The sequence below is a fragment of the Schistocerca piceifrons genome, chromosome 4, assembly GCF_021461385.2.
Source record: "Schistocerca piceifrons isolate TAMUIC-IGC-003096 chromosome 4, iqSchPice1.1, whole genome shotgun sequence".
NCBI classification, from domain to species: domain Eukaryota; kingdom Metazoa; phylum Arthropoda; class Insecta; order Orthoptera; family Acrididae; genus Schistocerca; species Schistocerca piceifrons.
The window spans coordinates 519,817,763-519,831,376 of NC_060141.1; the positions used below are offsets into that span (position 1 = coordinate 519,817,763).

At 46.8% G+C, this 13,614-nt stretch overlaps 1 protein-coding gene across 1 annotated transcript in view; it reads left to right on the forward strand.

Annotated features, from left to right (window-relative positions):
• The window catches only part of LOC124795971 (juvenile hormone acid O-methyltransferase-like), a 56,800-nt gene extending 45,160 nt beyond the window's left edge, over positions 1-11,640 (forward strand). The window contains exon 4 of the mRNA XM_047260053.1: positions 11,459-11,640. Coding sequence (XP_047116009.1) covers positions 11,459-11,640 — 182 coding nt within the window. The remainder of the gene's footprint in view (positions 1-11,458) is intronic.
• Positions 11,641-13,614: the final 1,974 nt, after the last annotated feature.

Sequence of the window (13,614 nt, forward strand, 5' to 3'; positions counted from 1 at the left end):
ATCAAAATTATGGGTATTTACCTTTCCACTTAGATGAGAAGTAGACACCACTAAACACCATACGATCGAGAAGTAATCTTCCCGCTGCCACACTTCATTTGCAGAGTTATACCGTACACCTTTGTCATCTGCCTTTAAGGCCTGTAACAGATGTCACCGACATGGAAGCATGTGTAAACCTTTTGTTAAAGCTTTCCACACTGTTGTCTTTGGCAACCGATGTTCTAGATCGTCTTTCTGAACATATTTCTTAGGTCTACGAAAGTAAGATGTTCTGTCAATGTCAACATCCCTTAAAGGCTCTTTAGGTCATCCGGTGCTTTTCCCTTTACACATATATCCAGCCATTTCGAACTGACTATGACATTGGCGGATGCTTTTGCTAGGCAGAGGGTGACAATTAAACTTTAAACAAAACGCACGTTGAAGTGAAACTGCAGATTCACTCTTAGCATACTGTAGAATACGAAACGCGTCTCGCTCAAGCATCGCCATTTTGAGAATGTGGCGTACATGGCGCTGATAGTGGGAAAACAACAAGATAGTTCTCGTGCATGCGCTCATATAAAACAGTTTTGCGATACTTTTTAATTGTGACCTTGAACCAACAGTCTACAAGGCTTACGGTTAGTACTAACAAAATTTACTACTGGGTCCTTCTTTCATGGACACCCGTCCTGTATTAAAGGTCAACAGTTGCATTGGGTTGGTGTGTAAGTTCTAGCTTTTTTCTGTCAGTTTAATAAACACAACAGATAGCTGTAATGGCGACTTTAACCTTAAGTCATGCACAAATAAAAAAAAAATGTTTTGCATCACCTCGGTCCCGAGAGTTCCGGAACCTGTATAAAAAATTGGAAGAGAGATCAACATAAACATCATTTCCGCCATTTTTATTGTTCATGAAAACCACACACTGCATATTGTATCACCATACAGCGAGACCTTCAGAGGTGGTGGTCCAGATTGCTGTACACACCGGTACCTCTAATACGCAGTAGCATGTCCTCTTGCACTGATGTATGCCTGTATTCGTCGTGGCGTACTATCCACAAGTTCATCAAGGCACTGTTGGTCCAAATTCTCTCACTCCTCAATGGCGATTCGGCATGGATCCCTCAGAGTAGTTTATGGGTCACGTCGTCCATAAACAGCCGTTTTCAATCTATCCCAGGCATGTTCGATAGGATTCATGACTGGAGAACATGCTGGCCACTCTAGTCGAGCGATGTCGTTATCCTGAAGGAAGTCATTCACAAGATGTGCACGATGAGACCGTGAGTTGTCGTTCATGAAGACGAATGCCTCGACAATATGCTGCTGGTATGGTTGCACTATCGTATCGTACAGCCGGTATGGCGTCTTCCATGACCACCAGTGGCGTACGTCGGCCCCACATAATGCCACCTCAAAACATCAGGGAACCTCCGCCTTGCTGCACTCGCAGGACAGTGTGTCTAAGACGTTCAGCCTGAACGGGTTGCCTCCATACACGTCTTCGACGATTGTCTAGTTGAGGGCATATGCGAAGAGAACGATGCCAATCCTGAGTGGTCCATGCGGCATGTTCTTGGGCCCATGTGTACCGCGTTGCATGGCGTCGTGGTTGCAAAGATAGGCCTCGCCATGGACGTCGGGAGCGAAATCATGCAGACTACTGCGCACAGTTTGAGTCGTAACACAACGTCCTGTGGCGTTCTTGTTAGGGTTCCTCCGAGCCATAATCCGTAGGTAGCGGTCATCCACTGCACCCTTGGGCGGCCTGAGCGAGGCATGTCATCGACAGTTCCTGTCTCTTTGTATCTTTCTGTATCTCCCCCATGTCCGAACAACATCACTTTGGTTCTCTCGAAGACGCCTGGACAGTTCCCTTGTTGAGAACCCTTCCTGGCACAAAGTGATAATGCGGACGCGTTCGAACCATGGTATTGACCATCTAGGCATAGTTGAACTACAGACAACACGAGCCGTGTATCTCCTTCCTGGTGGAATGACTGGAACTGTTTGGCTGTGGGACACCCTCCGTCTAATAGGAGCTGCTCATGCATGGTTGTCTACGTCTTAGGGAGGGTTTAGTGACATCTCTGAACAGTCAAAGGGATTGTGATACAATATCCACAATCAGCGCCTATCTTCAGGGAACTTTTTTTGATGTATGTATATTCTCCTTCAGTATTTACAACAGTCTGCTAGCACTGAGGTAACTCTTCGATCCAGCAACTGTGGAACCGACATGGTTTTGAGGCGGAGATCTCGTCGGGCCATGTTCGTAGTGCGTTTCCATCCAGAAAGGAAGTTCCTTGAAGTTTGCTCGATGTAGTTCGTAAAAGGTGAAAATTTGAGGGCGCAAGATCAGCTGAATAAAGTGGGTGCGCAATGACTTCCCAACACAACTTCTGCATATTGCTTTTTTGTCAATCTAACATGCATCCATGTGTTGCCGTGGAGTAGAATCACTTCACGCAGTCTTTCTGGACATTGTTCTTGGATTACGTGTGCAAGATGTCTCAGTTGCTGATAATAGATGGTTTCAAAATCGTTCAAATGGCTCTGAGCACTATGGGACTTAATTTCTGAGGTCATCAGCCCCGAGAACATAGAACTACGTTCATCTATCTAACCTAAGGACATCACACACTTCCGTGCCCGACACAGGATTCGAATCTGCGACCGTAGCGGTCGCGTGGTTCCAGACTGTAGCGCCTAGAACCGCTCGGCCACCCCGGCCGGCCTGATAATACACTCCTGGAAATGGAAAAAAGAACACATTGACACCGGTGTGTCAGACCCACCATACTTGCTCCGGACACTGCGAGAGCGCTGTACAAGCAATGATCACACGCACGGCACAGCAGACACACCAGGAACCGCGGTGTTGGCCGTCGAATGGCGCTAGCTGCGCAGCATTTGTGCACCGCCGCCGTCAGTGTCAGCCAGTTTGCCGTGGCATACGGAGCTCCATCGCAGTCTTTAACACTGGTAGCATGCCGCGACAGCGTGGACGTGAACCGTATGTGCAGTTGACGGACTTTGAGCGAGGGCGTATAGTGGGCATGCGGGAGGCCGGGTGGACGTACCGCCGAATTGCTCAACACGTGGGGCGTGAGGTCTCCACAGTACATCGATGTTGTCGCCAGTGGTCGGCGGAAGGTGCACGTGCCCGTCGACCTGGGACCGGACCGCAGCGACGCACGGATGCACGCCAAGACCGTAGGATCCTACGCAGTGCCGTAGGGGACCGCACCGCCACTTCCCAGCAAATTAGGGACACTGTTGCTCCTGGGGTATCGGCGAGGACCATTCGCAACCGTCTCCATGAAGCTGGGCTACGGTCCAGCACACCGTTAGGCCGTCTTCCGCTCACGCCCCAACATCGTGCAGCCCGCCTCCAGTGGTGTCGCGACAGGCGTGAATGGAGGGACGAATGGAGACGTGTCGTCTTCAGCGATGAGAGTCGCTTCTGCCTTGGTGCCAATGATGGTCGTATGCGTGTTTGGCGCCGTGCAGGTGAGCGCCACAATCAGGACTGCATACGGCCGAGGCACACAGGGCCAACACCCGGCATCATGGTGTGGGGAGCGATCTCCTACACTGGCCGTACACCACTGGTGATCGTCGAGGGGACACTGAATAGTGCACGGTACATCCAAACCGTCATCGAACCCATCGTTCTACCATTCCTAGACCGGCAAGGGAACTTGCTGTCCCAACAGGACAATGCACGTCCGCATGTATCCCGTGCCACCCAACGTGCTCTAGAAGGTGTAAGTCAACTACCCTGGCCAGCAAGATCTCCGGATCTGTCCCTCATTGAGCATGTTTGGGACTGGATGAAGCGTCGTCTCACGCGGTCTGCACGTCCAGCACGAACGCTGGTCCAACTGAGGCGCCAGGTGGAAATGGCATGGCAAGCCGTTCCACAGGACTACATCCAGCATCTCTACGATCGTCTCCATGGGAGAATAGCAGCCTGCATTGCTGCGAAAGGTGGATATACACTGTACTAGTGCCGACATTGTGCATGCTCTGTTGCCTGTGTCTATGTGCCTGTGGTTCTGTCAGTGTGATCATGTGATGTATCTGACCCCAGGAATGTGTCAATAAAGTTTCCCCTTCCTGGGACAATGAATTCACGGTGTTCTTATTTCAATTTCCAGGAGTGTAGATGTCAGCAGTGATGGTTACACCTCGGGGAAGCAATTCGTGGTACACCACACCGTCACTGTTGCACCAGATAAATAACATTATCTTTTGCAGGTGCGCACAGTTACTTCCAGTTACTTCAATATGGAGTTAGAGCTTGGTTTGAGCTCAACCATTCCTTTCTTTTCGTTACGATAGCATAAAGACATCATTTCTCGTCACCAGTAACGATACACGACAGGACTGGTCAGTGTTGTTCATGAGCTACTTACTGACGAGCAAGCAGAGACGCACGTATGGCCCCCACTGATTTTTTTGATTTTGATTTACTGGATGCAGTACCCGTACACCCGATTTTTGAAGATTCCTCATCGCATGAAAATGTCGCTTAGTGGTGGAATAATCACTTTTCATCACATATGACAGTGATGTGGATAATTGTGGATTAATGCGCTTAACCCATCTTCATCAAACTCTAAAGGTCTTCCTGAAGGTGGAGGGTCTCTAATGTCAAAACGACCCTTCTTAAACCGAGAAAGCCATTTTCTTGCTGTGATCTGTCCAATGGCATTATCCCCATACACGACGTAAATGTTTTTGGCTGCCTCCGCTGTTGTCACGCCTCTATTGAACTCAAACAGATGAATATGTCGGAAATGTTCCGATTTCTCCCCTTGGCACTTCATTTTCTAGCGCTCACAGCTCCACTCACTTCTCAAAACGACAAAATGACAGTAAGTAAACTTGAATAGTAACAGTAAATAAGAATGTCGTGACTAGGGCCACTCGTCGGGCAGACCGTTCGCCTGGTGCAAGTGTTTCGATTTGACGCCACTTCGGCGACTTGCGCGTTGATGGGGATGAAACGATGATGATTAGGAAAACACAACTCCTAGTCCCTGAGCGAAGAAAATCTCCGACCCACCCGGGAATCGAACACGGGTCCTTCGAATTGACATTCTGTCGCGCTGACCACTTGTTTTTTTTTTTTATTTTTTATTTTTTTTTTTTTTTTTTACCACTCAGCTACCGGGGGCGGGCATAGAAACAGGCAGCTACATACATATAAAATGACACTCGATAAATAAATCCATAGCACCCAGAATACTATCAATCGAAATAAAAGTGCAAGCCGTCGTATGCTTCAATCAGAAATATATGTCTGCGCCACTTGACTCTCTCTTACTTCTGGCGTGCGTGAGCCCAAGATTTCATGGACGACCGTTCCCTGAATTTTGTTGTAGCCTCGTCTCGTGACATCAGAGTCATGTGGTAATGATTCCGTACTCGAGCATGTGGTCCGGCTCGGTACTTGGTGCACTATGCGCCATGACTGCGCGCTCTCGGCCGAGCGTCGTATCCTGTTAAGTGGGCGTTCCTGCCGAATATCGGCCTGTGCCGGGGACGTGGCTCCACGTTGGGTTCCAAAATTTTGTCTTTGACATCCCTGGTAACCAACGAGTTCACAGCGACGTGCTGTTGCTTCTGCTGAATTTCTACTCGAGCGACCCGTTCGCACATTTGTATCATCTCATCCATCATCCCATTCTTCTGGATAGTGAGACGCGTTTCCTGGTCTTTGATTTCTATCGTTTCTCCCTGTGTCTTTTTAACCACTCTCTCCCCTTGTTTTTTAAGAGCACAAATGGTCTTCTTGGGTGCGCTCACTTCGATTTTTGTCAACGCTACCCGATCTCGTGCAATTTGGGAATTTTTTCGCACGTTTCTTGCTACTAATCTAGCTGTCCTAGCCTCACATTTGGACTCTACCGCTACTTCTCGCGTCTTATCTGACGTTTCCCTAATGTCTTCAACCTCTGCTTTTATACCTTTAACTTCATTCCTGACCTGAATTACATTTTTGACAAACTCATCAGACGTCCCTCGAATTTCCGTAATTTCTTTCATGGCTTTGTCCTGGCTCTTTTCTTCCTTGTCCTGTCGCTTCTGAGTTTCTCTAATTTCATTAGTTATCAGCATTAATGAATCTTTGGCCTTCTTCCTACCGTCGTCTCTTCTCTGCCTCTTGCATAAACTAAATGATTGATTCTAATTTCGTTCTTCCAGCAACGTAACTTGGACTACATGCACGCGACTCAAATGCTCTATGACGCCTTGCCCGCGAAATCGGACTGTTGCTTTGCCTCACTGTGCCTCTTTTCGTATTTACAGAACGTACTTAACCTGTCACCTTGGCATCGTTTTCTCTATCATTTCCTGAGTGAAATGTACTCTCATCATCGGAGCACTCTGTATTTACTATTTGCGCCCTGTTTGTAGACTGATTTGAATGAACTTCTTTCGCCATTCTATCTGTTCTCCATCAATGGCTGGCCACTATTCCATTTTGGACGACATTAGTGCGCAGACTTTCTCACTATACAAATTATCTTCGCTTTTCGTAAGCATTCAAATCGTATGCTACTTTCGGAAGTTTCCGATTCTAACATGTCACGCGCCACAACTCTAATCTTCTTTTAAATAATTTCACAGATTCATGACTAAGCAAAATCCACTCTAAAATGTCGTACACATCTCCATAATCACATGTCTACCACAAAAACCTGCAAAACGCTGTTAGCAAACGGCGCAACGTCAGACATGTCGCTGACAAGAGGCAGTGAAAAAAAAACAAATCAAAAAGGGCACAAATAATACATATAAGGCAATAAAATGACTACAACATACTACAAATTGCTGAGATACAACGCATAAAGGCAAATCCGAGTCTAAATGTTCTCAGCGCACCATAGTCTCACTTTGGTAAAAAAAAAAAGTTCCATGATTCGAGATCCTGGCCAAGGAACGCCAATTGCAAGCCGTCGCTCGCTTTACCCACAAACGTGTGTCTGATAGAAGCTACTCATGTACCATCACAATGAAATAAAAACAGTGGATATTAGAGGGAGTATGAATGAGAAAAGTGGCGTATTTAAGTTTACAAAATAATGAAAAGTTTTTTTAATACCATGAGTAACTACGACTAGCTGATAAATATTACACAAAAAATCACATAATGAATGGTGTTTGATAGGCAAAGCATACAATGGGGTGAAAGCTATACGAATTCTCCCCCGAATTAATCCCTTTTACAACGCAGTCTGACTTTGTTTACCTAAGAGATGGGGCCCCTCCACGCCCGCACCAACGTGGTGACCAGACCCAAAGTTCTACTGTCACCTCCGTCAACATGTTGGTTATCTAGTAAGTGGATCACAGGATGCTGGGCTGTGATGTTATCCGTGCGTCTGGGTATGACTACGCATTGACACGGTCCATCAGGTGTTAGATAGTGGACGGAACGCGAGTGAGGGTAGCGATTCGAAGAGCAGAGGGAAAAAACTGCCAAGGCACAGTGCCGTGGGAAAAAAAACCTCTGCGACAGTGGGATGGGTAGTAAGAGCAGTAGTGGCTTACTAGCTGCGATAGTTCATGAAAGGTTGGATTTGTTAATATGGGTATCATGTATCATTACCGTGACAAGCGATGGCGATGTATCCCAGTTGCTGCAGCCGCTACGTTCCTGGAACAATCAAGATCGTTATATAGTAGTGGGAGATCGGCCATAGATCATCTCACTGTGTGGGGGATGTGTGGAGCTTGTCTGCATGCAGTGTACGGTACGGCTTCCCTGCGTGGTGCCAGTTATTCGGCAGTGTGTTCCAGCTGGATATCCAGTAATGGCGTCTGATTAACAGGGGCTCACCTGTACCCTTGTGTTTACGTGTGCTTGGCCATAGATGTTAGGTCCTTACAAGTATGTCTTTTATATTCTTTTATGTTTCCATCTACGGTTATGGTCGTAGTTCCCAAGATTCAGAATAAACTGGTTCTGCGAATGCCTGGAGTTTCTGTATAGTCTTGTGGTGAGTTTGTGGATTATCTCCGTGAGAGTCTCAAGTCGGTATTCCCGGTGAAGGTCCGCGATGCGTGTGTATCGTGGAGCATTGCTTATGATTTTGAGTGCAGACGGAGCAGGCGTGTGGGCGCAGCGTACGTCATCAGGGGTCGAATGTACATGGACCTCGACACCCTTCTGTTCAGTGTGCTACGCCTGTTGAGCATAGGGTAGAGCTGTTTGAGCCTCGCGCTAGCTCGGTTGGTCATGTGTTGTATGTGGTCCCCCCAGAGTAATTTCCGGTCCAGCCAGACACTGAGGTATTTGACTTTCTCGCGGAAACGTATTGGGCGTGCATGTAGAGTTATTGGTCTGCAGTATCGGTGTTTGCGCAATTGCTTCGGTCTTATAGTGAACAGAACGGCTTCGCTCTTGTCGACGTTTACTCTAACACACCATTTCTCCAACCAAGGCTGAGCCACTCTGAGTGCAGTCTGTAAGCGTGACGTAATGTTTGATGGTTTCCAATCTTGCGCGAGGATGGCTATGTCATCCGCGTGGATTGCCATCGTTGTGTTGTGTGTGGTTGGGAGATCGTTTATGTAGAGGTTAAACAGTAGGGGCCCTAGGATGCTTCCCTGGGGTACTCCCGCGTGTATGCCGTGTCGTGTTGATTGTTTTCCCTGCACGTCAGTGTTGAAACTCCTGTCTGTGAGGTATGAGTGTATTAGACGCACCAGCCCGTCGGGGAATCCCGCGTCGCTGAGTTTGCTTCCTAAATCCCCTGTGAGGCCCAATTCTATTCAAATGGAATCAACTGCGATCATCTATACCACAAGCTATGGTTTAGCTGAGAACAGGGAGCTGTGAATATCATTTAACAACCCTACGTCAGTGCAGCAGAAAACGGCGCGCTGAAGGCGAGGAGTGGTCCCTGTGGCAGCTGTAATATTCCAATGCGTCCACGAAAATTTGCAAACAACGGGGTCTAAAGTTCTGGTTATCAGAACGCCACAGGCACGACGTTGCTTGCTGGGATGTCAAACGTCAGACGGCCGACTCTGGACTAATAAATGCACCCTCGTGAAACACGATATATCCGCAGTTCAACTGTCAGTACAGTTGGAAACCGCCGCAGGCCCGTAGTCCACTACAAGACAGACTACAAGTCTCACACGCTAGGGAAAGACCTGAAGTTCCCCACCAGGGATGGATCACAAGACGAAGACCTCGAAGAATCGCAACCACTTCCCACCGAGCCTCGGTACGGGAGCCAAAATAGTGAAATTAGTGAAACGAAATCGCCGCCACGTTACACAAACCAATCGAACTTTCGTCTACTCGTTGAATCTCGCCTCTTGACTGTTCTGTTCGTCTGGCAGCCAATCCAGACGCAGCACTGGGGTTCCCACGCTGGAGGACCAAGCCACTACTTTGCATCTTCTGAGAAGAGCCAATCAGCGACTCCAAATCTCTCTTGTCTGAAAAAACAAGATTTTAGAGCAGGGAGCCGTCGTTCTCACGGTAAACATGGCCAAGTTTTGGCAAAAATCATCTACCTACATGGGACCATAGACCCTCATTTATGGAGTGTCCTAATCTTTCTGGGCTGTCCATTTCCAATTTCTGAAAGAAGGCTGTTAAGCTTCCCAGACTTTCCTACCCGTGAAATATATGTTTTTGCCACTCACTAAAAGAATATGGCGACTTCCTGGTGTCTGGGGGAGGTCACAGTCCTGTCTCCACTACACAAGTACGCTAACTGCTCTGTCTGTATTGTCCCAACTTCTAACATGAGAATGCGTTGAGTTTTATGACCTTCCCATCGCTTGCACAAAACCTCAGTTTACAGCATTCTCCCTTAACTGGTTTCCTACTCCCACTCTCAGCCACCTGGCTGTCTTCCGTGATGGACTGGCGCCTGGCCCAGGTAAAATGTTTTGCAAACTGGCGCTCTTCTATCTGACCCTAAGCGGAAGAAGGAGAACGCTTCGACCAGAAGTTCCTCTGCAGGTAAGACCCCAGAATTACTCACATGACCAGATTGCTGTGCTCAGCATTTGTGGCCCCCAATTCATCTCATTCCTCATTCTCGGTCGCCTCCACTACAGCCCCTGAGTACAAGCTCTCTAAGTGTTATACACGCAGAAAATTGTGGCCACAATTTTCTCATGTAGAAAAGTCATTAACCACATATTGGAAATGTAGTACTGGGGAACACCGAGATTCTGGTACCGCGCGCCACGGCATTTGAATCCGCGCCAGACGTCATGGACGACGAAGACCCCTAGAGGTCTCTGCACGATCGCGCCGTAAGCTGTGGCGGCGCGCGCCTGCTGCCCCGCTTTTAGTGTGAGGGCACCACAGTGGAACTCCTGGTTCCAGCGGCCAATAGCGGCGCCCCCGATAGCATACTTAAGCGCTTGACTCGTGTTCCGCTATCCCCCCCCCCCCCCCCCCGAGTCCTTTTGTATTCCCCTCCTCTGCCTTCCCCACTCCCTGTCGCGTCTGCCCAGCACCCCCCACCCCTCTTTTGGGTTCTCATCCTCCATTGGCTCCTTTCCCCCCTCCCACCTTCGCTTTTCCTCTCCTTCCCCCCTTTTTTATTTTCCCATCATCTGTTCAGTTTCCCCACACCTGCTCTCGTCTGTGGTATGTCATATTTGTGCCAACTTTTTAGTGCAGTATTCAAGTGAATGTTCACTGTTGTTCGTCTTTCCAGAGTGTTGCGAACAGAAATCATGCTGTCGCTGGGTGAGAATTTTATACCTCTTGCGAACAGAAACCAGACTGTCGCCGTGTTTTTCAACTGTCTGTCTATTATTTTTCTGCTTCCTGTGTATTTTATTAGCATCATCATTCCTTTGTTCTATGTTTTAAGTCCCACGATTTTCCGCCATGTTACCATTTAAGTCTCCGATTTTATCGCCTGTTTTTATTATTTATTATCTTCATCTTTTTAAAACAAATTCTGTAGGCTGAAGAGCGGCATACTAAGCTGTTGCCAGCCCGCCCCCTTCGGAGGGAATCGAAACTCAATAAAGGAAAGAAAATAAAAATAAAAAAAAGCTCCGCCAGCAGTCTAACATCACATGCGTCTCAGGACATATCGCCTCAGACAGCGTATTGACTTCCGTGTTTCTATTCCAGTGGACGTGGTTGTCTTGTTTGGTTCGTTACTCTGTTGTCTGTTCTTGTTGTGTCGTAACGTCCTCTGTTGGGCATGTCTTTCCTCTCCCATTGTGTTGTTCGCGGGCCGCTCCGCGGGTCACGCCGCGTTTCCGTCACTACTACCCCGCGACCGTTCCGGTCGCCGTTACATCAAAGATCATGCCCTAAATTGGACTGACAACGTTGTTAAAGTAAGAGAGTGGCGTGACATCTCTCAAAAACATTGTGAACTTATGCATTAACCTAATATGTGGCTCATGCTACACGTGCTGCTTCTTGTAGACCGCATTGCTTTGTGTGTTGCAGATACAGTGACTGCAATAAACCCTTTCGTCGGCAGGATTCCCCAGCAGCTGCAGGAGGCCTTCATGCAGGACTGTGTTACAGAGGCTTACAGGACCGGCGCGATACGTGCTCACAGCCTGCCTAATGGTACGGTCTATTCCCACTCATACAGTGCAATGGTCGCCCACGCAATCAAGAGCTAAGCCTGCTGGCCTTTGAAGTCGTGGTGTCCAGTGGTTCGCAAGGCTTATATTTTGCTCTGATTTCCTCGCACTTTGAAGCACAGCTGGTCTTTCTGTGCTGTTAGAAATCCAAGCATACTTAATATTTATTATTATTATTACTATTATCTGTGGAAACACGAATTGGGCTGTTGTTATGAAGAGCAGAATTATCAATTATAATCCAAATAATGTACACTAAACACGGTAGGTAGGAATAATGGTTGGCAGGAGTTGAATGCATGGTCTACATTAGATATTACTAGAGAGGGAGCACAAACTTGGGCTGCAAACTGGCTGTGACACTGTGTAAAGAATCATCCTGATAGTATCTTAAAGTAGTTCAGGAAGCGACTCACCACACTATGCTACTATAGCGTTAGTTTGTCAACTTGACAACTGATAAAAGTAGTGTCTTCACTGCAATTCAGGATTAATGCCCACTTGTCTCCTAACCTGCATGTTTACCAATTGTGTTCCAGAGAGCACGACAACACTGCTGATGTGACTGAATCTGTATGGTGTTCCATATACAGTGTAACTGTGCAGTTCCAGGAACGCTAACATGGGAATAGAGCAGGGGTGGCCAAGATTTCGAAATGTCAACTCTCGAGCCATGCCAAGGCCCGAGTGCCAAAGGGCTTAGTTTCACTTCTCATTTCTCCCACGGCCACGCGCCGCGCTGTCTCAGCGAGAGTGGGGGGAGGGGGGGGGGGGAACGGGAGAAGAGAAAACAGTGAATGCGCCGCATTTAAATGGCAGTGCAGTCATACAGCATCTGACTTAATTTTATATTTCATATTCTTCAAAAACATAATTTACAAACAAAACAAGTTTTCAGTATTAATTGAAGGCATAAGACAATTTTTATCTGGTGCGAACTGTCGGCATACAAACAGACACAGGCAATTTCCTAAAGTTCGCAATAGAGTTGCCACGTAATCTTGACTTACTGAGTTTCATAATCGAAAAACCGTCTTTCACTCTAACATGTCGATCGAAATACTGTAGCAGTTTTGCAACCTCATTATGGAGACTTGGAAAAATGTACCTGAGAAAAGCAATGGACACGTCCTGGACAGCTTTATCGTAAAATGATTTGCAATCAGAACTGGAGATACCTAGCAGGTCTGTCAGTTACATCTGAACAAGGGCGCTTTAAACTGAAACGGCAAGCGGAAAACAGCTCGAAAATAGATATAAATTTGACAGTGTCCTCAAAACCTTTATAAATCTATCGTTGTAATTCTTGCAGTGCCACAATGAATTCTTCAAACCTCGCGCTTTCGTTAACGCCAGTGATCTTCGGGAACACGATTGTCTTTGCCAGAATGTGTCCCTCCTACGACACGATTTTCCTTTTAAGTGAATCTCATTAAATCATAAAGAAGTTACATCGCAGTGTCTTATTATGTGTAGTGTGCAGTCAGGTCTTCTTAAAATGCGACGTCTGCAATCCATTCCTCATGTTCCAATTTTCGTTCCTGCACTCCTTTTTCTACATAAATTCAACAACAGAGAAATTTAAATTGAGAAATCTTTGCAGGTGTCCCCTTGGCTTAACCAATTCACTTTGAAGTAATACATGAAGTCTCTATACTCTTCGTTCATTTCCACTGAAAACTGTTGCAATTGAAAATGGAACGATGGTTGCAACCTCAGAAATTTTACTATTCGACCCACCAATTTCTTCAAGTGTTCCATGTCTGCACATTTAACACAAAGTCCTTCCTGATATACAAAAAGAATCCTATCTGTCGATTGTTGTAATTTTTAGCTATTTCATTGTTATCTAAAAGTTTGCATGATACTATAATTTTGGCAGTAAGGGACAGTCAAATGGAAACGAGACACATGGGAAAAAATTTGTAAACTGATTATTGTTTCAAAAATAATCGGAATAACTATTAATACATTTATTCCACTATGAGACAAGGCGTTCAGCGTCGACACGGA